Genomic DNA, 25,771 nt, shown 5'->3' with positions numbered 1-25,771 from the left:
GTGGGAAAGTAAGTATAAGGGGGAAACTAATGGAAGATGAGGGTTATTTCAGTAAGGTTTGTTGATGCAGATTTCAGTCAGTGCTGGGTCCAGAGATCAGAGTTGTCTCCTCTTCCTGGTACAGGAGAAGAGCCAGGTGACATCTTCACCAAGGGAAGATGCCTCCATGCCCTGCCCTTAGGTAGATGGAGGAGGGTAGAGAACTTTTTCTGCATTTGCTGTTACTCAATTGTCTGGAGCTCAAAATAATTCTTATGCCAAAGTGATATTTTGGGGTGGCTTATTCTGAGCCCCTTGTTTAACTAAGTAGGAAAATGTTGAGTGAGGCTGAGGCCCCTAGGAAATTAGTCCTAACACCGTATCTCTTGCTACTACCAGCTAGACTTTGTGTGTAGGGAACTTGCCAAGGTGCTTTCACAATAATTATCTCATTATTTACGTGAGTTGTCAAAGAGACAGTAAATGACAGAGCTGAGATTTAAAGTCTTTTGATTCCTCATCTTAAGCATTTGTCCTATACCTTGTGGGCTAATGGGGGGAAGATCTGTATACTCAAGAGTAAAACCTCAAGGAGGCACTTGTGATGCGCACTGGATATAGTATGGAAGTGATGAATCACTGACCTCTACTCCAGAAATCAGTATTGCACTGTATGGTAACTAACAAAATTTAAATAAATAATTTAAAAAAGGCAAGGAGGCATTGGTTGAAATGATAGATCAGCCATTGTTAGTGAGACAGACTGTTCACATTAGACATAGCTCATTTCACTAAATTACTAGTGAAGTCAGATAGCCTGAAATGTTTTCTTAGCCTCCCTATCAACTTTTGAATTTCAGAATCCAGAAGTTCAGCCACCCTTCCTTTGTATCTTTAAGACGAGAATTTAAGACTAGGGCATCAGAAAATTAGATAACCAGCCAGTGGCTGAGCCAGAAAATGTCCTCTGAGCTGGTTTCCCTTTCCCATCCCGCCACACGTCATGTCATCATTTGCCATAGAAAGTCAATCCATTAAGCTTTCTGCACTTCGTGATCTCCACTTTTGAAAGAAACGTATTGCCCCTCTCCTCCAAGAAACAGCTAAAGTAATTTTTATAATACTAACATTACCATTAAAATATAAACGTTCAGTTACAAACATTGGAACGTCAGTGGATTTAGACTCTTCATCTCCATTTTTAAAATATAATTTAGTGTTGTCTTTTCTTACAGGGTTCCATGGGCGATAAAGTGATAGGACAAAAAGGAGAGCGGGTAATTCAAATATTGTGGTTTATTTGTGGGCAAGACATTTTACGTCTCATAGCAATCATCCTGTACATCTTAGTCACTAAGTGACCCTGGAACAAACATGTTTGCTCTGTCATTTGCGCTATCTTCTTACCTAAGAACCAAAGGGGAGAGTCTTTCTCTCCAAAAAGCAAAGGTGATGTTGTTTGGTTTTGCATTCCTGAATGTGTTTGTCTTTAGGGTGTGAAAGGATTAACAGGACCCCCTGGACCACCAGGAACGGTTATTGTCACGCTAACAGGCCCAGATAACAGAACGGTAACTCTTCCATTTTATTACTCAGGTTGTATGTTCTCACTTCCGGGGTGAGGTCCTCGTGATCCCTTACCTCTTTTATAAGCTTTGCCCTCTGAGCTCTTTCAGCCAGCCTGAGCCTCTGGAGTTTATTTTTTCCTATCTTTTACTCGTGAACCAGAAAACATGAGACAGAGATCTGAGGCAAGATCAGAGGCTAGCAGCTTCCACGATTCTAGAAGGTAGAGCTTGGATCTAATTTTGCTCACCTTTTATCCTCACCCCCTCTCATTGTTCCTAACTCAGATGGGGATTTAGTGAGTATTTTTGATAAATGATAACAAAATAGGTGTATGGCTGTGATCCAACTGAATAGTAATGACCTAAAGATATCAGTGGAATGGTATTACAATCAAAGGGGACATTTTTACCTGACATTATATCCCCAAGGGCAATGTGGCCTGCATTCTTCTCCAAGGACACTGTGGCCCTGTTTTTCAAAATGAACATCTGCTTTTTGCTTCCACCATGAGGTAGCTAGAAGGACCAGGATATAGAACTGAACTGAATGCTCAGAAAAAGTGAATCACAGTATAATACCCCAAACCTAGACACAAGGTTGATCCCAGAATGTCTGGGGGGGTGGGGAAGTGAGGGGTTAATTAACAATTTTTTTGTGGATTAACTAAGAAATAAATATAAATTCTTGTTCTCTTTTAAACTTCTGATTGTTTTTAATAATAGCTTGATTGAAATGTAATTCACACACCATATAATTCACTGTTTTAAAGAATAAAACTCATGGGTTTTAGTTATAATTAATTTTAACAACATTATTCAGATATAATTTATATACCATGAAACTCACTTATTTAGTACACAATTCAGTGGCTTTTAGTGTATTTGTGGGGTTGTACAACTATTACCACATGCAATTTTAGAACATTTTCATCACCTAAAAAATAAACCCCTTAGCCTCTCCAATATAATTAATTCTTAATGATAGAAGTTTTGTTTATCAAAACAAAACTGAGAAGAGTTAAAACAAAACATGGTGAAATTTGATATGACCAAAATAATATCACTGAAGATTGGAAAAAATTGATGTAAGGAAAATAACTAAACTTCTCAGAGGTAATCAACAAAAATAAAATTAATGAAGTATAAAATTTTATTGGCTGGAAATGGACAGAAAAATAAATCTTATCTTGACAAAAACTAGATCTGGAAGATTTGACCTAGGCGAAAATCTTTGAGTTTGAAAAAAATGATGCTCCACGAGGAGACCCACACTGGAGAAAATACAGTCAATAAATGTGATAAGAACACAAACAAACCTGATTAACACAATCAAATCCTCCTTATAACATATGATCAGAAACTAATTGATCCCAATGAAAATAATTCTGTATATTTATATTAAAAATGAAAATAAGATACATTGGGAATGATTTGAATGTGGTTATTGAAAACTGATTCAGGAATTAAATTGATTTAACATATTTGGACCCAAAAGATACTTTCTTTAAAACAACAAAAGTTCATATATGGCTTCAACGGGTTCACAAGTATAAAATCTGAAATAGGAAAAATGATAATCTGTCATGTTAACAGGAGATACATAAGTAGTTTGTAGATTCAGTTTGTTGAACAGATGGAGAAAATTTTCAAGTAAAAGCGGTATAATCTTGTTTGATCTGTGTGTAATGACTTTAAATTGTTTTTGTCGCAGGATCTCAAGGGGGAAAAGGGAGACAAGGGAGCCCTGGGGAAATCCGGACCTCCTGGACCCTCAGTAGGTTCTTTAGAGTCATGCTGTTCCCTCGAAACATGAAGTAGAGCCTTAGTGTGTATTTGGATGTATGATCTACTTTAAAATCTTAATATTAGTTAAAGCATGATAATATTTCACCACAGACATCATGGAATATACTAGAATTATTTCACAGCCTCTTCTAGCTGAAATCCCTGCGAGGTTGTACACCCACCCACTGCCTCTCTCCCATCTTATGATTTATCTTCAGCATATGGTATTTTAGCATCTGTTTTTAAATGAACACTTATACATGAGATGACCCCCCATTTGAACATTTTAAAATATAACAGAATAATCAGAAGGAAAAACTTAATGACAATCGAGGTGAGTCAAAAAATCGATTCATAAAATTTGACATAACTCTCATTAATTACAGGGACCGCCTGGAGAATCTTACGAATCTCAAAAAGGTGCTCCTGGAGAGCCTGGCCTGCAGGTAAATTTGGAAACTCAGTATCGTGTGCACCCTGTATCAGTCAATGCTTAGGTCTCTTTAGAAGGCAAGTGTAAGATGCCCAATTCAAACTAGCTTGGATTTTTGTAAGTTTTTTTTAAAAGATTTAAGAAGGGGCGCCTGGGTGGCTCAGTTGGTTAAGCGACTGCCTTCGGCTCAGGTCATGATCCTGGAGTCCTGGGATCGAGTCCCGCATCGGGCTCCCTGCTCAGCAGGGAGTCTGCTTCTCCCTCTGACCCTCCCCCCTCTCATGTGCTCTCTCTCTCCTCTCATCCTCTCTCTAAAATAAATAAATAAAATCTTTAAAAAAATAATAATAATAATAAAAAATAATAATAAAAGATTTAAGAAATGAAACTTATTTGTTCAAGTATCTGAGGATTTCAAGGCTAAAACAGCCTTCGAGGACCTCAGAGCCTGAAACAAGATGGGCAGGACTCTCCCTATCGTGTCTCTTCCTCTGTGGGTATTGGCTTCGTGGTCTCCTTTGACACTGATCTTCCACATAGGCGTCAATGGGGAGGAAGAGCAGGAAGTAGCAGATGACCGCTTCAGGTTAATGGCATCCAAGAAGATAGTGTGTCTCCCTGTGTCCACTAATAACACCCCCAAGAATCGCTCTCATTGGCCCAGCTTGGTCCTATGTCTCACCCTGGAGAGACGACTGTGGCCAGGAGGGAAAGTTCCCAGGATTGGCCAGGCCAGCGGGGTGGGGGCTACTGTGACCGAGAGTCCCATGAGACCCACACAGAGTGAGGAAAGGGCAGCTCTCCACAGAAGATGGGGCGCACTGTGGCGTGGGTGCTGGGAAGACAGAAGCAACCGGGGTCCACTCACCCACCCAGCTCTCTTTTGGAAAGATTTCAACACTTATATTGTTTAAAGACTCTAAAGATTATACATCAAGAAAAGTATTTTTTTCTAAGAAAAAGTGTTCAGTCAATATGATGTTTAATTCTATCACAGAGGGTAAACATTGTAATAGTTCATCTAAAAGCCTTGTCTGTTTGGGACACTGCAATATGCCTTTATAAATATATTCAAATATTGGCACGTGTGCGGGTCAGGGAATCGCCAACATTTCAAATAAATAATTTGAGTGTGAACTCCTCCCTCTTTCTAGGTCTTTTTGTCCATTTCTCTGGTTTTTCAATTTTTCTTCCAAGCTGGGATGGGCAGTATCAAATCTCATTGAATTAGCTAATCTTACTTTCCGATCTTTCTTCCATTCACCCTCCCTAATTTCCCATTCTGACTGGCTTCTGCCTTCCTCAGCAAGAGAAGGTGTGTGATTAAATTGGTTTTTCTTCTAACAAATGGGTAGAAAGTTTCAGTCAGGCTCTCTTGCCCGAGGTCAAGAGGAAATGATCATATCATTTACGTTTTCCATATTTATTAAATTATGTATTTTTGCTTTGTTTTTGTTTTAGGGAAAACCTGGCAAAGATGGTGCCCCTGGTTTCCCCGGCACTGAGGTAAAGACATGTTTGGCCCACTGATGTTGTTGAAATGTCAGTCCCATTAGATGAAGAAGGATTTGGGGAATCACTATTAGTTATGAAGCTAGCAAAAGCATATAGCTTTTTAAACCTGTATTTGAGAATCATAGTGTTACACCCTCACTGCGAAGAGAGATCATCCGAACACATCTTATTTTATCTTTTCAAAAAGGATTTCCAGGGCGCCTGGGTGGCTCAGTCAGTTAAGTATCCGACTCTTGATTTTGGCTCAGGTCCTGATCTCAGCATTATGGGACTGAGCCCCGAAATGGGCTCCATGCTCAGCCGGGAGTCTGCTTGAAGATTCTCTCTCTCCCTCTCCCTCTTTCCCTCCCCCCACTCATGGGTGCACATGCTCTCTCTCTCTCTCAAATAAATAAATAAATCTTAAAGAAACAGGGGCGGGGAGTTCCAACTGTTCCTGCTTCCCACAGAAGAAATTGATTTGTATGTCTTCTGACCTATTCTCTTTTTCCACAGGGAGCCAAAGGCAACAGGGGCTTCCCTGGGATACGGGGTAAAGACGGCATTAAGGTGATCCCCTCTCTAACATCCTGTCTTCAGCCTTTTTAGTTGGTTGGGTTTTCCCACCCTTTCCCAGTCATGCCCTGAAAAGAGGTACAAGAGATTGCAATCAGAGTTCATTAAAGTAGCTTAGTTTTATTTGTTAAGAGGAAATGAGAGATGTGACAAATTTACTTAGACACCCAAAGGGCAGTTTTGTGGGAAAGATCTAAAACTTGTCTGTGTGGTGGAAGCTGCCTGACATCATGACCAGTGAGATTTAGTTTCTTCATGAGGAAGGAGTTGGACAAGTCCTGCAAGTGAAGGTTTCTGGTCACTGGAGGTCAAGTGTAGGCTGAACCCCATGAGTCTAGTTCTGGGTCATGACACACTCAAAGGTCATGATCAGTGAATTATGAACTGTATTCCATTTCATTTGTTGCTGACAACATGTTACAGATGTTTTCAAATATTGTCATTTCAAGTCATTGTAGGCATATGGGCAGATTCAAGATTTATCCTATACTAATATGACTTCTGGTAGAATTCTGAAAGTGCTGTCCTGATTTGGTAAGGAAGGGGGTTGGTTACAGGTTAGTTGGGACCCTGGGAATTGCACACAACCTGCAGCCTGGTTTTGCTGTGCCTGTAATCTGGGGGAGAACATGGGGATGTGAAATGCATAGGAACACCCTCTGAAGGTATTGACATGGAAGAAACACGTAAAAGCTACTAGAACAACAACCTCTTCCCAAGACCTTGATGACAGGATTCTTGTCCCAGATATGGCCCTCCAGGGAAATGACCCAAAGTCAATGTCCCTTTCATTTTAACTTGGTTTGTACATTACATGGAAATAACATGACTTTTAGCATTAATTTATTGTTTAACTGTTTTGCTTTTTAAGCATACTAAATATGTAAATACTTTGGATTAACGTCCTCATAATTTGTAACTGTCTTTCAATACAGGGGTGGAAAGGGGACATTGGCCCTCCAGGATTTCGTGGTCCAGTAAGTGTAACTAAAGACAGTATCCATGTCGGTGCGCTGGGGTGGCTCAGTGGTTAAGTGTCTGCCTTCAGCTCAGGTCATGTTCCCAGGGTCCTGGGATCAAGCCCCGCATCGGGCTCCCTGCTCCGCGGGAAGCCTGCTTCTCCCTCTCCCACTCCCCCTGTTTGTGTTCCCTCTCTCGCTGTCTCTCTCTCTCTGTCAAATAAATAAAAATAAAAAAATCTTAAAAAAAAAAAGACAGTATTCATGTCATATTTGATCAAGTCCTTCAAAGTATCAAGGAAATTTTGAATCTCTCATTAAAGATAGAGATTATGGTATTTACTTTTTTATCAAGCCAGGGAAGAAAATAGCTGTTGTCATTATTTGTCCATTGGACAATGGATAAATATTTCTATTTGGTCCTATTTGGTCTCTGGAAGGCACTAGAGATGCCCACCCTGGGCCGTGGGAAAGAAGAAACCCCTTGTCCAATCAGACATGGCCCAAACAGACCTGTGCCCTTGGGCAGAGTAGGAAGGGTGCACTGGAGGTCAGCTGGGGCACCCAGGGGAGAAGGAGCCCGCTCCACCCACTCCAGCTGGGCCCACATATGACAACCTGTATTTCCATGCACCAGAAGCTCAACCAGGGCCAGCGAAAACCAGTGACCACCACCCCCCACCCCCCAGCTCAAACTCCTCTCTCCGGCATGGACATGGATTTGATGTCTGTCAGCTCCTGACTTCAGAGTGCCCATATTCTCTATTTTGGGACCCTGTAGCTTAAGGACCCAGGCTCTGAATTCTGGTATCCCTTTCTCTCCTGCCTTTAAAAGACCGTAGTTCTCACATTCAGTGTGCTGAGCAGAGCTGCCATTTGTGATTATGCTGGTTGTATGGAAAGGTCCATGATGATAAAACCCTTGTGGGGTGGGGGTGAGAAGGTTCCATTACTGCGTTGCAGTTCTCAGACCCCTCAGGCTACCCAATTTAACTCAGTAACTGGAGGAGCATCCTGGAAATTCGCATCTTCACACAACAAGCCAATGATCCAGATGCAAGTAGTCCCAAAATACTTTTATGGAGTTGCCAGAGAGAAGAAATGGGCCATTTTGTGAAAGCACTTAGCCAGCGCTTGGCAGGTGCATGTATGTCATTATGGATTTTGTGATGGAGATTATTACATTATCATTACTGTCACTATTATGAATTATTTTTGTGATTTTATACATAACTGATTAATCACAATACCTTTGTTATCTTTTTCAAACACACCAACAAAGTAATTGGCCCCATGCAGCATATGAGAAAACAAAACAACACCCAAACTTTTATATTTCCATCTTCTTTCCTTCAGGATAAGTGTACTGAATTCTAAGCGAAATCGATTTGTCAGTTGCGCTTGAGAGAAATTCTTAGCATTCCTAGTTTGCTGTGTGTTTTTCAATTCTATATAATTCTGCAGCTTCTAGTAACTTCCTTGGAAGTTCTACTTAGGAAGCAGACGGTTAAGGAGACCAGCAGCAGGTCCACCAAGCGTGTTAGAAACAATAACCCTCAATATTATTGCAAGCCAATGGTACCCTGAAATTCAAAGAAACAATCAATGGAGCATTTTTAGATGTGTGGGTCCCAACATACTCTGAAATAAAGTTAGTCCATGAGGACAAGCGTTTTTAAAAAAAAGTGAAATAGAATATAATTTAAAAAAAAATCAGAGTTGATAATATGTCAAAATGGTAAGTCACTGCTTGTGAAACTTTAATTTCAGTATACATATCCCCACATATCTAGGTATGGATAGAACTGTGAGTGTGTGAGCTGGCTCACATCATAAAATGTATTTCTCACTGAAAGCCCATGAAATATATGATATGGTGATACCAGAAACATCAACTTTGATCTTTAAATTTACCCATCATGTATACATGACTTTATTCTTGCTAACACATCAACTTATGAATTCAGGAAAATACCATTTGGGGGTGGGGGGGAAAGGACATTGAAATATTGCATTTGGTGAGCTCACCATAAATAGCTATCCTTTCTCTTTATTTGTTTATTTTTCCTTGAAGACAGAATATTATGATTCGTACCAGGAAAAGGGAGATGAAGGACTTCCAGGCCCACCAGGGCCCAAAGGAGCTCGTGGCCCACAGGGTGAGAATAAATTTCTTCCTAAAGCATTTGCTGCCCATGTCCATGTGCTTATTTCCAGGCAATGTATAACAAACGTGCTTATAGACCTAGAATTTGCAGGGGGCAAAAGGAAGGTTTCCCAATTTTCATGGATGGTAGTATTGGTGTGTCCTAATTTTCATACTTTTATATGAAGATTCTATAGGTGCTATACCATAGAAGGTAATTAAATTCTCTTTGTGTGTGAAAACATCAAGTTCGAGTCTGACAAGAAAACACAAATGTGGCCAGAGGGCAGGAGGAGGGAGTGGGAAGAATCGGCAATCTCAGGGGGACAGAAAAGAAAAAAACAGAGACCCTGAAAAACTGTAACTTGAGAAAATCCACCCAGTCGTGACAAGAGGGGCCTGAAACCTGGGTTTCCTGACTCCTGGCACCATGAAGTGGAGTCACATCTACTCAGATGCTGTCCCTTTGGATAGACTAGAAAGGTGTAGGCCAAGAGCTCTCCTCTGTGGCCACACATCAGAGAATCCCTGGGAACTTCTAAACAATGACATGCCAAGGTCCCATCCCTGGCATTCTGATGTAACTGTCTGGAGGGGGGCCCTGGGCACCGGGAGATTGTAAAAGCTCCCCAGATTATTCTAGTGTGCAGGCAGGATCGAGAACCACCGACCTAAGGCAAATTGTTGATACAAATGAGATTTCAAAGGAGAGTTTCACTTACAAGAGTACAAATTCCCAGTGTTCTTAAATAAATGGGCAGAGAAGTATAGACACGGATATAGATTTTTTTTAATCTGGTATGTCCACTATAAATCACTCATATGTATCAGAGAATTAGAACCCCGTTGCACTGTCACGGCTAGAAGTGATCTGAGAGGTAACATCTGGACAAACCACAGGACCTGGACAGTTCCAGCTATTTGCTGTTCTTCCATCTGCACCATTCCAGCCAAGCGTCAAAAGCAGAGCAGACTCCTAGTAAATGTCTGCTGACTTGTTTGCGGGTGGTAAGGTGCCGTGATTCGCTTCTGAGTGTTAGGCATCTCAGACTAGTTTCTTCTCTGTAGTTTGTCTAAATAAGTGAAGCTTTCTAATATCTATGTGAGAGTGGAAGAGAAAGTATGAAAGTATTTATTATTAATTACGATAATGTGGTCAGCCAAGATTTCAAAAATGGGGGGAGGGAAGTATTTATGTCCTTATGAGTAATCAGTTACTGTTACGGATTTGTAGGTCCCAGCGGCTCCCCTGGGGTTCCTGGAAGTGCTGGTATGTACATGTTTCTTGGGGCACCAATAGAATGGAAAATTACGGGGGCGCCTGGGAGGCTCAGTTGGTTAAGCATCTGCCTTCGGCTCAGGTCGTGATCTCGAGGTCCTGGGATGGAGCCCCACATCAGGCTCCCTGCTCAGCGGGAAGCCTGCTTCTCCCTCTCCCTCTGCTCCTCCCCCCTGCTCATGCTCTCTCTCTCTCCAATGAATAAATAACAAATCTTAAAAAAAAAAAAAAGGAAAATCACGTTTGCATTGCTTACATAAGACAAATGTTTCATTAATTGATCTAAAAATTATTCCAGCTTCATTGTTAACTTTGTGACTCATAGCAGAAAAGGGAGTGGAAGCTGACACAAAGCGACTTAGGAATGCTCTTTTACTTCTCAGTGGTTTTAACTAAAGTGTAAGGCAAAAACTGGTGTAGGAGCAGAAGCCTTGAAGCTCAGAGGAGGCACAGAGGTAGAAAACAGTAATTTATAGTAATTAGGTTGGTTAAAAGTCGTAGTTTTCATAGTGTACCACATGTTGTGTAAGTACATAGATTGCACTTTTTTTTTTAGATTTATTTATTTATTTGAGAGACAGAGCGCGCACAAGCCGGGAGAGGGGCAGAGGGAAAGAATCGCAAACAGACTCCCTGCTGAGTGTGGAGCCCTACACGGGGCTCAATCCCACACCTTGATATCATGACCTGAGCCGATACCAAGAGTAGCTGGCTTAACCAACTGAGCAACCCAGGCAGCCCATAGATTAAACTTCTATGTGTTTATGTTTTATAAAAACACCCATGAGTCACTGGAGTGGTTGCCTCTTGAGAGACGAAGACTAGGATCAAGGACATTTAATCAAGGATTAACCTAAGTGACTTTAATTATAACTAAAATGCTGTCATGTGTCATTTTGTAGAGGAAACGAAACCATGAAAAAAATAGCAAAGATTTGATAAGCCCTGCCATTGATTACATTTTTCTCCATACCTTGTTGTATATTTAAACTATTTCATAATTTTGAAAATGAATTGAAATTAAGTGATTGCAGAACTATATGTATCTTATAATCCCACTGTAAAAAAAATAGATAAATGGATAAATATTATAGGTACCTGCATGTGCATGGAAAAATATACACCAAATTGTTAACAATGGGTATCTCTCTCTTTTTTTTTTTAAGATTTTATTTATTTATTTGACAGAGAGAAACAGAGAGAGAGAGGGAACACAAGCAGGGGGAGTGGGAGAGGGAGAAGCAGGCCTCCCACTGAGCAGGGAGCCTGATGCAGGGCTCGATCCCAGGACCCTGGGATCATGACCTGAGCCGAAGGCAGATGCTTAACGACTGAGCCACCCAGGCGCCCCAACAATGAGTATCTCTTGAAGTTGGAATACAAAAGGATATTTTAGAGATCTGGCCAAAGATTAGGGAAGAGTTCTTTCTCTCCACCAGCGCCCCCCAAGTAATGAATAGGCTCCTTTAGGAAGTAAAAATTACAAATCTCTAAAACAGATGCCAATCACAGGGATTTGCTTTTATGGCAAAATCCTTATGCTCAATAATCAGAAATAATCAGATATTACCCCTGCTGGTTCTCAGCCCTTTGGTGGTGAGGTCTTTCTTCTTTAAACTGTTTGCAAGGCATGGATTCGAGACGGGCCCTCTCCTCACATCCTTGTCACCTTAAGAGGGATAGATGAAATGGTTTTGTACCACCTGGCAAGGCTTGTCTCCCAGGAGATGCCTACCTCCCCACCATGCTCTTTTATAACTAAGATGTTTGGCAGGAATGAAGTCCAATTAGGACAGTCTCTCTTTCTCATTTCAGACACTGAAAGGTAGGTATCTTCTAGTCGCTAATGAAAAAATCCACAAAGCAGCACATATCGAAGAATTTCTCATGAGGTCCTTTTAAACAAAAAGACAACAGTGTGTCTCTAACTGTTTCAGTCCCTTGTAATAAATAAGTCCCTGTCTTACTTACCTCATGGGACTGGGACGTTCTGGGCTTCGCTGTGCCGTGAAAGTTTAACAAGGCCACAGATGAAGGAAGGAAGATATTCTTTTTGTTTTATATGCTTTCTATGCCTCTCGATTGTGTAACTTTTGTTAATAAGAATACGTTACTTTCTGCAATTAAAAAAGTAATATATATGAGTCAAGAAAACATTGAAAATGCACTAACATGATTCTTTTCTCCAAGGGTCATTGAGGCTTGGCCCCAGAGGAGCCCCTGGATCTCCAGGAGTGAAAGGAAGTAAAGGGGAACGAGGGCCCCCAGGAAAGAATGCAGTGGGGCCTCCTGGGTCCCCAGGTTGTCCTGGTTCACCAGGCCCTGTTGGGTTGCAGGGATATCCAGGACCACCAGGTAGATACCTAACGGGCCCCTATTGTGTACATTGCCCAATAACAGATGTGTGCAAATCAATGGCAATGAACCTTCCTTGCATCTTGGCCGTCAGTCTGTGTCGGTCTTAGGAGCAATCTTTCTGCTGCCGTTTCATCTGATGAGCTATCTGTGAAGACAGCTCGGGTAGAATAAGGACATAGCAGGTGCAGCAAGGCTTTAGCCTGAGCTCCCACAGAGGGCGGAGTGCGAGGCAGGGACAAGGGACAGTGAAGCAGAGAAGGAGGGATGGTTATCAGGTTGGCCTCGGCCAAGTCTGCAACTGCTTGTCTGGTCCCTGGAGAATATCTTCCTAAAAGCTACAACTTTGTGTCAGGACAATTTGTCCCAGGGGAACAAGAGGCAAGAATTTATCTACCCATTCCTATTAGTCGTGGGTCGAAGATATATCCCACAGGACCACACTAACCCCCCCCCCCCACACACACACACACTCTTCCAGGCTGTGTTAGCATGGCTCCCAGGGCATCCCATGCCCTGGCATCAGCAGGAAGACCCAGGGCAAGGAGGTGTGGGCTGGAGGTGCAGCAGGGGCATGGGGCAAGATGCTGCCAGATAAAGTGGGTCAGAGACCACACAGCTGCAGCCTAGAGGACAGGAAGTGCCTGGAGTTGTCTTCACCTCTCTAGCCCCCCACAGCCACCTAGCATTCTCTGTTGGCTGACAGGTACACAGAACCTCAGAACATATGGGTCACTCTTTGTTTCTTAAAACACCTCTCTGGAAGGTGCCTGGGAGGTCTTGTGTTTTATACTCAACCTTCCTAACAGCCCTAAGAATCTTCTGTTGTGTCAGGGATTTTGTTTTTAAGAAAGGATTTATTATTTATAGACAGTGTGATTACAAATCTGGAAGATCCAAAAGAATAATCTGGAAAACTCTTAGTGTTAATAAGATAATTCAGCTAAATGTCTGGCTATTTGAGCAATATTTGAAAAAAAAAAATAAAAGCTTCCCTTTAGGCCAATGGCTATTTAAGAAATTATCCCATTAATAAAACAATATAATGTCCAAGAACAAAAGCTGTCAAGCTCTGGTGTGAACCTATGTGGAAAACAAAGCAAAATAAAACTTAACTAAAACCTTTCATTGTGTCGGGGATTTTAACAATTTCTAGTCCTCCAAGTCTTTTTCAAGATGTAGGTTTAATGTGCTCATTTTATTGACCAGGGGCTTAATGTGCACAGCTCTTGGTGCTGATGAGTGCTGTAATCGGGCTCTGGACCCCGGGTGCCTGAGGTAATACAGCTCCCTCTGCAAGACACCATGCATCCTCTCCCCATAGAGGTGGCCCTGGTTTCCTGTCTTCTCTTACCTAAGCAACACCTGTCTGTCCATCTAGTTGCAGCTTCAACTTGAAGTCCTGCAGAATGTTTACACTGAGCCCACATCCTGTAACACCCAAGCTTATCCCGATAGTAGCGTTTCTCACATTGCCAGTCTTTGTCAGTTTCCCCTACTAGACTTCAAAGCTCTTTGAGGTCAGACACTGTGTCTGGTTTGCTCTTTTAAGCTCAGCATGTAGCACAGGGGCTGGAACATTGTAGGTACTCAAATATTTGTTGACTTAAGTATGACATGACTAGGAAAATGTGCAAGTAAATACAAATGTATAAGTATGTAAGTATACATATATGTCTACCTTAAGTATAAAACTGCCATTACATTTTACTGTTTAAAGATAACTATCCAAGTAAGAAGGGAGAAATGAAGGGGGGGAAATCGGAGGGGGAGACGAACCATGAGAGATGATGGACTCTGAGAAACAAACTGAGGGTTCTGGAGGGGAGAGGGGAGGGGGGATGGGTTAGCCCAGTGATGGGTATTAAAGAGGGCACGTTCTACATGGAGCACTGGGTGTTATACGCAAACAATGAATCGTGGAACACGACATCAAAAACTAATGATGTAATGTATGGTGATTAACATAACATAATAAAATTTTTAAAAATTAAAAATAAATAAATAAATAAATAAAAATAAAGATAACTATCCAGCCATCTTAAAGACACAGAAAACTGGGTCACAAAATGAGCATTCCTTTCAGAGTCAAGCAAACATTACCCACACCCCATTCCATCTCAATTAAATGTCTCCACTGATACCTTGTTGCTCTGAAGTTTCGAGCAGCTATAGGCATTGCTTTGAAATATTTAGTTTCATCAGCATTGCCTTCAACCTAGATTTGAAATGGCAAGACCAAAAAATCCAGTCATAGAACACAAGAGTTTAAGAGCATTAGCTGTTCATTGTAACATTATGGTAGCAGACACATGTGAAAAACTGGGAAGAGGTTTCTTGAAGAATGACAAACTCAATTGATGTGAATAAGCCATGCAGAGAAAACAGATGATACTCTACCAAAACCTTTTCACTCAATATGTATTAAGCATCTACAATATATCAGGAAGATTCAGTGTACCTGAGATAATAGAATGCGATGTGACCCTTTGCCTAAACATTCTAAAGGATAGTCTTGGAATAATTGGAAATAATTGGCTAAAATAACATAGGTTGATTTTATGATGAGAACCAACCAGATAACAACTTTCAAAGAATCACCGCACGAGTATCAAAAAATATCACATGTCTGTAGTGAGAAAGGAAAAGCTGGTCAACACACTTCAGTCTTCAATTGCAGATAACCTTCAAAAGATGCAGCCTCCAAAACAAATATGGGGGACATGCACATAGAATAATACATCTTACTGAAACACTTGCTAATTGAATAAAAAACACAAAAAGAAACAAAACACTAGTTTTGGTGTTGTCTTTTTGCAGGTGACATCGTTTTTCACAAAGGTCCACCTGGAGATGGTGGACTCCCAGGCCTTGTAGGGTTTCCAGGAATCCCGGGAGCCGATGGGCCCAAAGGTTGGTTCAATCAGTGGTGATGCTCTATGAAAGCAAGCCATTCTCATCATCATTCCTATCACTGATTCGCCCCTCGAAACAACAATGATCCCAAACTGCAGTCAGGGGTGGCTTCTTTTGCAAAAGAATTGCCTAAAAGTATTCATTTATCTGCAAATCAATCATGTATTTAGCACCCATGCAATAAATTGTGGGATATGCCTAGAATATGTGTTTTATCCTGCACTGAAGGAGAGAGGTACTGAGAGACTAGATATTTTATTCTTGATTCAGGATTTCCTCTAAGAATACTAAGAAGGTCGGATAGAAAAAGTAAGCCAATATAATACATGAACAATTTTTCAAAGATTTTGTTTATTTATTTGAGAGAGGGAGAGAGAGCACAAGCATGAGCAGGGGGAGGAGCAGAAGGCGAGGGAAAAGCGGACCCCCTGCTGAGCAGGGAGCCCAATGCAATATGGGGCTTGATCCTAAGATTCCAGGACTAGGACCTGAGCGGGGGGCAGATGCTTAACTGACTGAGCCACCCAGGTGCCCCAAGATTAATGATTTTTTATTAACATGCACAATGTCCTTGATGATTTTCACTAGCCCCCCCCCAAAATTTTTAATGTAATAAATGACTGTGTGTTTGGGAAACATCTGTCCTTTCTGCAGACTTGGTGTGGGTTTATGAGTAATGTACGCATGCTCTCATTGCAGGGGAACCTGGCCTCTTGTGCATACAATGTCCTTGTGTCCCAGGGCCCCCAGGTCTCCCAGGACTGCCAGGGTTGGACGGCATAAAAGGAATCCCAGGTACAGACATTTTACACACAAGGGTTTAGGCAAGTACAAAAGGGTCAGCTCACTGGGTGGTGAAAAAAGGTATCAGACATCTGGATGTCATGATGTGGTTTGCATGAACTTAGAGATTTTCAAAAGCATACTCTGTTAACATAAAGCAAGCCAAAATAACACAAAAACTGGCATTTCCCCCGTTCCATTTTAGTTGCTGAATTCTAGCAAACCATGGGGTTCCCCATGAATTATAGACTGGGGTTCCTCCAGGGGTAGGACTTAGGAGGGGTAAGGCAGCTATCCCACACACACACCACCTTTTTCTTCCATAAAGAAATAAGCTCTCTGATTTTTTCTTCTTAAAAGACACAACTCTCCTCAGTCTGTTTTTTTAAGGTCCCCACTTTTGGTAGAGCCAAGGGCAGATGCTCGGTTTCATTCTTTAGAAGGATGTAAGTGCAATAAATCAGCACACCGATGGGGGGCGACGGCGTGGTAAGGACTCTGGTAAACTGGAAGGCACACTGGAGGGGCCATCCCGCACCAGCTCCAGCCTATTGTTACTTTTCAACATTTTAGGCCCTGTGTTGATAGATTTTCCAATTTTTCCTGAGAAGAAAGAAATGAGGGTTTTTATCTGAAGTCTTACTTTTTTCAATATTAGCTACTAACTCCATTTTTGAGGGAAGAAACCATCTCAGAGGCCAATATTCTGAGAGCTAAGTAAAGCCCTTGTCACTTCTCCTGTCGAACTCTGTGCCAAACCAGGACCCTCCCCCACACCTGGTTTCTCCAGGCGTCACATCCCTGCTGCCCTACCTCCTCCCCTTTCCTCAGGCACAGAACTGGCCGTAGACAAAACCCTGAGGCAGAGAAAGTCTCATTAGTTGGGTTCCTCTGCCCCTCCTGCCACTCTCCTGCTCCTTCATAAATGCCTTAGTTACTCGGTAGTCTCTGCCCCCTGACTCCCTGAGATGGGCCTGAGAGGGAAGGATGGGGAGGGAAAGAGGGGACAAAGGGCTGGCGCGAGGGGCGGACTATTCCTCATGCAGCTCCTATTCAGTGCCTAAGACTCTGGGTGAAATGTCCTATTAAAACAAAAACTAAAAAGGAAGGGAAGGAGCTGGGGAGAGAGGGAGGGAGGGAAAGAATAGAAGGAAAGCAATCATTATTTCCCTACATTCCCTTTGAGTGACCTCTAGCCCAAGGGTAGAAATGCAAGTGGGCAGCTCACTGATGACCAACTAGCCGTGTTGAATTTTCCTTGGTTTCTCTACATTTGGCATACTATAGGTATAGCTCACAGAAGATATATAAACAGGAAAACCATTTGGATGAGTATCAAAAAACATACCCTGACTCAAATCTTGCAAAAAATAAAATCTGAATATACATTTGTTAACGCATTGGCTTGAGATCCATCCAAAAGACCCTCTAGAGGATCATCTTTACAGAGATATTTAAATACATATAGGAAGTATAAAATTGTACAGTAAAATGTAATTTGGCAACAGATATCCAAAGCCTCGGACAAGTTTGTGTCCATTTGGTCTTGCACTTACACTTTTAGGAATTTATTTAAATTACTGGATAACTTTGAAGTACTAAATACTTAGGGATACCTATCATAGCATTGTTTACTAGAACTAAAGTTGGGAAAAGATCTAAATTCTAAAAACAGCAGTTGGTTAAATAAATGTTGGTTGACCCACACAATATGCTACTACGCAACCCTTTAAGTGAAGCTATAAATCTGCATTTATTGACATATGATTCCAAAATACCATGTATATGTCCAGTGTGTTATGGATATAAAATTTTATGAGTCACATACATGAACATTTTAGCAAATATTGTCTTCTGGTGGTAGATTTATGGGTGATTTTTTATTCTCTTCTTGCTGAATCTGTTTTTTACAATGAGCATATGGTACTTTTATGATCAAAACAAATAAATGTTTCTCCTTAAAATTATAAAGACAAGAATTTTAGGAAGGTAAGATTTTTTTTTTAATGCCTTTTATTTTTTTTTGTTTACATCACCTCTTACTCCACTTATGTACTCCCATTCACTCCCTGCACTGGGTGTTTTAAGATACAATTGTCTTTCTTTCCTCAGAAGAAAACACCCTATTCTCTTCATATACTGCATTACCCTGGCTACTCAGAGTTGGCATTCAATGAATATTTAATAATTTACTGCTTTCCAGGAGGACAAGGGCCATCTGGCATTACAGGAAGCCCGGGGTCCCCAGGAAGTACGGGTCTTCCAGGATTTCCAGTAAGATTTCATGCTTTGGAAGCTTTAGTGTCAATTTGGGAAACACCACACTCTGGAAATACAGTTGTGCCACACAAAGGTTATCAGTTTGGTTCCTGGCAAAGAGTGCTTAATATTAGAGCATTTGATCGATACTTGACTAAAGGAATGAATGAATGATGTGTGAATGAATAAGGGAATGAAGTAATGAATTTATAATCATTTAAAACGGTATCAGAGATAGTAGGTGGATCTGTTGTTGCCTGCGGCTGAGGTTGGGAACAGGGATTGACTGCAGATGGATTTGAGGGAATTTGGGGGGGTGATGGAAAAGTTTTAACACTGGATTGCAGTGATTGTGGCATAAATTACAAATTTACTAAAAATCATTGAATTGTTTTCGTATACAGATACATCTCATGATACGTAAATTATACCTCAATAAACTTTTAGAAATTAAAATTTTTGATTATCATGGTGAATCAGAAAGTTATATAAAGATAAATATATTTAAATCAAATTATCCATAGATGCATGTTAAAATTTACCAATATTCTAACATAATCTAAATTATGATGATGTTTGTATCATATTGAATAATATTACTGGGTGTGTGGCATTGAATTGCACTAACCGTATTCTTTTCCAGTTTTGGAAGCAAACAGAGAGAAAAGAAAACCAAAAAACTTGACATTATACTTGTAGGCCAAAGAAAGTGTCTTTAAAAAAAAAAAACCCACATTCATTAAAATTGAAAAATTCTGGTTGACATTTTCTTTTTAAGATTGGCAGAAGAACAGCCCTACCCAAATGCAATGCAGCCTTGTTTCTGTACCGCCCTAGGGATTCCCAGGTGCTCTGGGGGATCCAGGACTTAAAGGAGAAAAAGGTGAAGCGTCTCAGCCTGAGGGAGAAGTGGGTGCCCCAGGGGACCCCGGGCCCAGAGGGCATCCTGGAAGAAGGGGCTTGGATGGAATTCCTGGAACTCCCGGGGTCCAAGGATCACGAGGACCCAAAGGTGAACCGGTTGGTATCAAGTAACTTTTTTCAGATTACCTTCCCTGCAACTGAAATGCTCTGAGGGGACGACATTGGGCAATTTCCATTCAGAAAATGGTTGGCCACTCAGCACAGTGGGTCCTTCCAACTGCACAATGAGGTGCCTTGGAAGGAGCAGTAATAACCCCAGCAAGTATGTATAGTATTTTGACACAGACTTGATGGTGCTTTTAGCCCAGATGAAATTCTGTGTTGATAATGACCTTGTCTCCTACACAAGTTACAATCCCTCATTTGTGTCCGGTGAGTTTATACACAAGTTCAGAAAATGATAAATAATGGAAAGTTTTGGTCAATATTTTGGGGGCAGTGTTCATTCTTTTAAAGTGAAAAAAAATACTTAAAGACCAGAATATTTAGGAGTAGCACCATCAAATAAAACAGATCAAATGTTTTGTCATCTAAAATATTTAAGCTTCTGTAGATTCTCTTTTCATGAGATAGGGATAGAATCTCTCACATGTTCACTTGAGAGATTCCTACCAGGAGCAATTTTAAATCATCATGGGATCAGAGGCTGAGCACCTCCCCCCAGTGTATTTGTGAGAAGCTTGCCAGGCATGCTGCCCAGTCAGCTCCAGGAAATACCAGGTTCTTCCAGGATTTATCAGTGTTATCCAGTTAAGAGGGTCCCGCCTTGAACAGGAAAATTTGGCAAATAAATTTGAAGATTCGTTTACACACCCTTTAGTATCAGAATATAAAGTGTGGCTCCCCGAGATATAGATGTGGTATACAGTCTTCCCAACATCTTTTTTTTTTTTTTTTAAGATTTTATTTATTCATTTGAGACTCAGAGATACAGAGAGAGGGAGAGAAAGCATGAGCAGGGAGAGAGGCAGAGGGAGAGGGAGAAGCAGGCTCCCCGCCGAGCCAGGAGCCCAATGTGGGGCTCGATCCCAGGACTCTGGGATCATGACCTGAGCCGAAGGCAGACGCTTAACCATCTGAGCCACCCAGGCGCCCCCTTCCCAACATCTTTTTGATGACAAAATATTTTCTGGCTGAGACCAGCTAGCAGCAGGTTCAGTGTTTCTCAGACACTTCTCTGGCAAAGGGGTTGGCTGTCCCAGGACAGGGGGTGGTGCAGTTATACTTTATAAAGGGACAGAGTCTAGAATTCTCTGGTCTAGTATTAAGACAGTTCACATGATGCTTCCTTTTGCATCTCACTAATTTCCTTATTAGTTCCAGTAAAAGTAAAATAAAGAAGAAAATTAAGGCGGTGATATGTTGAGTCTTATACCCTGTCATTACGGAAGAAGGAGAAAAAAAACAACACTTAGTCACCCAATGATACTGAACAATGAAAAATCAAGTCAATTTTATTATTTGGGGCCATATTGGGGAGGAAGAGGAACTTGATTATTGTGTCACATTTGACTTGTTTAAAATATACAAGCCATTTCCAAAGTTATAGCCTATGCAGTTACAAAAAAATATTTATGGAACACCTGGGTGGCTTAGTCAGTTAAGCGTCTGCCTTCAGCTCAGGTCATGATCTCAGGGTCCTGGGATCGAGTCCCGCATCGGGCTCCTTGCTCATTGGGAAGTCTGCTTCTCCCTCTGCCTACAGCTCCCCCAGCTTCTGCTCTCTCTCTCTCTCTCTCTCTCTCTGACAAATAAAATCTTTAAAAAGCCAAAAAGATATTTTATAAGAAAAAAATGCATACAGTCTATCTGTATCTGTATCTCCTTTGTGATGAAAATAGCTGGTGAAGACCAAACAAAGGTTTGCTGTGCTGGTTTTATTTTAGAAACGCGCTATTCCCATGAATGCCGCTCTAAAGCTATTTGAACTGTTGGCTGATATGAACAAAGTTTTAGGGGCTATTATATGTATAACATCCTGCTGGAGGACACCTCCAGTGGGGCTCAAGAGACTGCAAGTTCATGAAATGTTGCTGAAATCCAAAGGGCACAAAACGGCAGAAACCAGACCGCACTCTGATTTTAGTAATAATTCCCTTCAAATGCCAACTGCTTTGTAATTCAAGATTTTCTCATTGGCTGCTTATCTGGTCCTCCTCTTCATGGTAAGATTAACCTATGTAAGGAGATACTGGACTGAAGCACTATCCAAACATATTCCTATTGTCACAGGCCCTGAGAGGTGAGAAGGGGGACCAGGGTCCTCCAGGGTATCCTGGCACCCCTGGGTCCCCAGGACCTGCAGGACCACCTGGACCATCAAACTATGGACCACAGGGAGAGCCTGGTCCAAAGGGCACCCAAGGAGTTCCTGGAGCCCCTGGACCACCTGGAGAAGCCGGTTGGTTAGTTTTCTTTCCAGTCCTGTTTTCCTGTGGAGTGGGTCCATGGTTCCTAGAGCAAGTGAAGCTCCCCCAAGACTAATGAAGGCATAGAAACTTGCTTCTAATAAGTAGAATATGTCAATTCACAGACACTGGGAAAGAATATGTAGGATAGGTTAGAGAACATTCATTTTCCCTTTACTGAGTTCAGCTGAAATTTCCTGATAGTCTCTCTACATTTACTAATAGAAATATATGGGATGGGGAGCACCTGGCTGGCTCAGTTGGTGAAGTTTGAGACTCTTGATCTCGGGGTCATGAGTTTGAGCCCCATGTTGGGTGTAGAGATTACTTTAAAAAAAATCTTAAAAAAATATATGGAATGAGTGGAAGTCAGTTACAGTAAACAAAGGGGAGGCAGAAATCTATGAAATTGATCTTGAGAAGCCTCTTGTAAGTCTCAAGGGCCCACTAATGTTATTACAAATTTGTTCTTTTTGACCCATAATCCAATGGATGGTTTATAAATAAAGCTTCAAAATATCTAAGATAAATGAAGAAAGGCTTTCTGATAATAGCTCTAAAGTCCCAGTAACTTTTGGGATCCACACGTACTGAACATAGTTGGTGGATTCAGGAGGGAGCTGATCCTCAATGTTAATCTGTGGTGGAGAACATGGCAGAAGATGAGAATTGCCATGTTACTGACAGTTTTTAACAAATAATGTCCCCCTATCATTTTTTACTTCTAACATCACTTTTTAAAGGGTTAGACCCAATAAAAGAATGGCCTCTAAATCTTTTTATGGTATCCTTCATTAGTAAAAAATGTGTGCCTCCCCCCAAGTATTGATATATTTTTTAAATTGTTTACATGCATTCCTGCCCATACATGTACATAAAGCTTCTTTTATGATTATATATGTAGGTATATATAACCTCTAATATATATATATATATATATATATATATATATATAACACCTAATATATATATATATATATATATATATATATATAATTTCTAGCAAAGGACTCCATTGTCGTAAAATATATTATCAAGCTTTTCCCATCACACTACTGTAAACTTATTTTTTTCCTATAAATATATGGATCATACAAATCACTAACATGTTTTTAATGTTGGCCCCCATAGCCACATTATCTCAAATATTTATGGGCTGAGTAGGCTTTATCTTCCCAATGACACATGAAGAACTTAATCAGAGGTTAAGATATGTGCCCAAGCCACACTTCATGTTTTGTTCAGCATACTGTACTTCCTTCCCATGCAAACTAGTGGCCCAATAAATAAATATCCTACCAAATAAATATTTGCCAATGTTTAAGATGAATTCCATATTATCGATTTTTTTTTTAGAACAGCCTCTCTTTCAATAGACCAGCATTGAGGTGGGCTATTAATTAAAACAAAGCTTAGGCAGTAGTCAGTGCTTATAAATATTCTTCAACTGAATAAGAAAGTTTCAGTGGGTTAGTCATCTTTATGCCAGTTTTGAAGCCTATGAAGCAGAGACTATTATTTTCTATTTCTGGGGATATGTTTGTAAACCCCTTATATCGCATTTGTTCCCTCTGAACCAAAAAAAGCTTCAATATGCACACCAATCTTATGATCACAAACTTTCTTAAGGTCCTAAGGGAGAATTCAGTATTTCGACACCAGTCCCAGGGCCCCCAGGACCTCCAGGGCCCCCTGGCCGTGCTGGCCCCCAAGGTCCACCTGGTGAGTATCCCCTCTGCCAAGTCTGGTGCATGACATCAAATGGCAGCCTGACTGTCCTCGAAAAATATTGTCCCCTATGTAAGGAAAAACTAGATTTGTTGGTGCCAAAAGAGAGCAGAGGCCAGAGTTCTGTTAGATAACAAGCCCACAGGCAGGGGACTTGTCATTGTTCTTTGGGATTATCCAAATTATTCCCATTGGTGCCTCTGATTCCAAAAAAGAAAAAAGAATCAATATAATTACTTAAAAGGAATTCGAGAGCAGAACAATCTCCATGGATTTTTGGTGGGGGAATAAGTGATGTTTGCCAGCAGTTAATCAAGCCAGTTCCTGCAGCTTCTTCATTTGAAAATGTAACTTCTTTGCCAATATGATCTAAAACTTAACTTTGCATGCATGATGGGAGTCTTATGTAGCTCAAGATATCTAGAATATTTCTTTGTAGGAATTAAATACTATATTAAACATTATTTGTAGCTCCTAATGATTAGTCCATTGGATAAGAATGGAGAGGGAGGAAGAGTATACACTTGGGGTTATGTTAAAATTATCTCTTAATTTCCAAAAAGGCCTAGGATGACACAGAAACTTAGATTTTTGTTTCAAGACAAGATGAAGGGAAGTTTCTTATGTGGATGTGTGTGTGTTTTCAGGTGTCCCTGGATCCACAGGAAAATGTGGTGATCCAGGTCTTCCTGGGCCTGATGGTGAACCAGGAATTCCAGGAATCGGCTTCCCTGGACCCCCTGGACCTAAGGGTAAATGTACAAATTTTAAAACATAAATTTTGTTGTGGATATTTAGAAAATATAAATACAGGTCTGAATAACATAGAAAATATCCATAATGTGATATTTAAAATAATGTTTTCCACCCATCTTAAATGGGAAAAAAAAAATCTTACAATGATGTTACGCAAAAGGCAGAATTCACATATATTTACGCGTGTCATCTCAATTACGTTTTTTAAAATACACAGAAAAAGTTGAAAGAAAATTCACCAAAACGGTAGTAGTGGTTCTTTTTGAGTGTGGAGTTACGAGGAATTTTTTCTTTACTTCTTAATAAATGTCTGCACTTTTTACACTTACGCGTTTTTTTTCACTTTACACATTTCTTTTATAATTAAAAAAGAACTATTAAATCACCAATAATTGGTTTTCCTATACACTCCCCTATAAATTACAGAAGTTACTTCCTTTGGGAACAAATGCTGTTTCCCATCGAAGGGAAATCACCCCAAAGAAATCCAGATGCTGAGAACTCAAACCATAACCTAACAAATACATCAGAGTCTTGTCCAGGATGACATACTAGCCATTTCAGTCCCTGGGCTGTTGCATAGATTTGCAAATTTTTATAATCTTTTTATGTTTGTTTCAATATTATTTAAAGCGACTGTCAAACTATAATCCACTTTTTGGTACTTGATCTCCTAGATTAATATGTCATCAGTGCTTATCATGCATTAGTCCTACACAAATACAGGAATATTGATCTCAGTTTATGAATATTTGAAATGGAAAATGTAATAGCTTCAAGAATGTCTTTGACTCCAATTTCTTGGATGTCTTCCCAATGATCTCATGCAGCCTGGCCCGTATTTTTGCCTACTCCGTCTTGGACCCTGCATTAAGAAATTGTATCCTTGTTTGTAACCCTAAGGATTCACCCTCTGAAAGGAGACTGTAAATTATGGGGACCAGAAGTAGCCTAAGAAATCCTTGAAAGTTCAGACTCAAAATTTCCCAGTTGAACCTATAATAATCCCATAAACTAAGGATGAATTAAAAACTGGTCGGGGAGCCTGGGTGGCTCAGTCGTTAAGTTGACGGCCTTCGGCTCAGGTCATGATCCCAGCGTCCTGGGATCAAGACCAGCATCGGGCTCCCTGCTCAGTGGGAAGCCTGCTTCTCCCACTTTCACTCTCCTCTGCTTGTGTTCCCTCTCTCGCTGTGTGTCTCTGTCAAATAAATAAATAAAATCTTTTAAAAACTGGTCAAATTAGAGGCACAAAAGAACTCTCTGAACGCAGCCCTTCTTCACCAGGGTTTCCTCTTGCGGACCACGGAACAGAACAAATGATATGTGATTCCTTTCTAAATTCTAATATAAATATATGAGAAAGAAATTAATCCATTATGTACAATGGCATTAGAAAGTAATTCTCTTGAGAAAGGCTACC

The 25,771-nt window shown here is 40.7% G+C and overlaps 1 protein-coding gene and 1 long non-coding RNA gene across 2 annotated transcripts in view; one reads left to right on the top strand and one right to left on the bottom strand.

Annotated features, from left to right (window-relative positions):
* The window catches only part of LOC118011979, a 62,928-nt gene that overhangs the window by 3,722 nt on the left and 33,435 nt on the right, over positions 1 to 25,771 (bottom strand). The gene's annotated exons all lie outside the window — the stretch shown is intronic.
* Positions 1 to 25,771, top strand: part of COL4A3 (collagen type IV alpha 3 chain) — a 128,297-nt gene that overhangs the window by 76,206 nt on the left and 26,320 nt on the right. The window contains exons 12-28 of the mRNA XM_035006985.1: positions 1,215 to 1,256; positions 1,473 to 1,550; positions 3,259 to 3,321; positions 3,719 to 3,778; positions 5,227 to 5,271; positions 5,776 to 5,829; positions 6,771 to 6,812; positions 8,869 to 8,953; positions 10,175 to 10,210; positions 12,410 to 12,574; positions 15,395 to 15,487; positions 16,190 to 16,285; positions 18,477 to 18,547; positions 19,370 to 19,552; positions 21,689 to 21,857; positions 23,494 to 23,586; positions 24,240 to 24,344. Of these exons, the coding sequence (XP_034862876.1) occupies positions 1,215 to 1,256; positions 1,473 to 1,550; positions 3,259 to 3,321; positions 3,719 to 3,778; positions 5,227 to 5,271; positions 5,776 to 5,829; positions 6,771 to 6,812; positions 8,869 to 8,953; positions 10,175 to 10,210; positions 12,410 to 12,574; positions 15,395 to 15,487; positions 16,190 to 16,285; positions 18,477 to 18,547; positions 19,370 to 19,552; positions 21,689 to 21,857; positions 23,494 to 23,586; positions 24,240 to 24,344 (1,480 nt within the window). The remainder of the gene's footprint in view (positions 1 to 1,214; positions 1,257 to 1,472; positions 1,551 to 3,258; positions 3,322 to 3,718; positions 3,779 to 5,226; positions 5,272 to 5,775; positions 5,830 to 6,770; positions 6,813 to 8,868; positions 8,954 to 10,174; positions 10,211 to 12,409; positions 12,575 to 15,394; positions 15,488 to 16,189; positions 16,286 to 18,476; positions 18,548 to 19,369; positions 19,553 to 21,688; positions 21,858 to 23,493; positions 23,587 to 24,239; positions 24,345 to 25,771) is intronic.

This window comes from Mirounga leonina, unplaced genomic scaffold (genome assembly GCF_011800145.1).
Source record: "Mirounga leonina isolate KUSES-001 unplaced genomic scaffold, KU_Mleo_1.0 Mir_151, whole genome shotgun sequence".
Taxonomy (NCBI): Eukaryota; Metazoa; Chordata; class Mammalia; order Carnivora; family Phocidae; genus Mirounga; species Mirounga leonina.
This window is presented reverse-complemented; position numbering and strand designations above follow the sequence as displayed.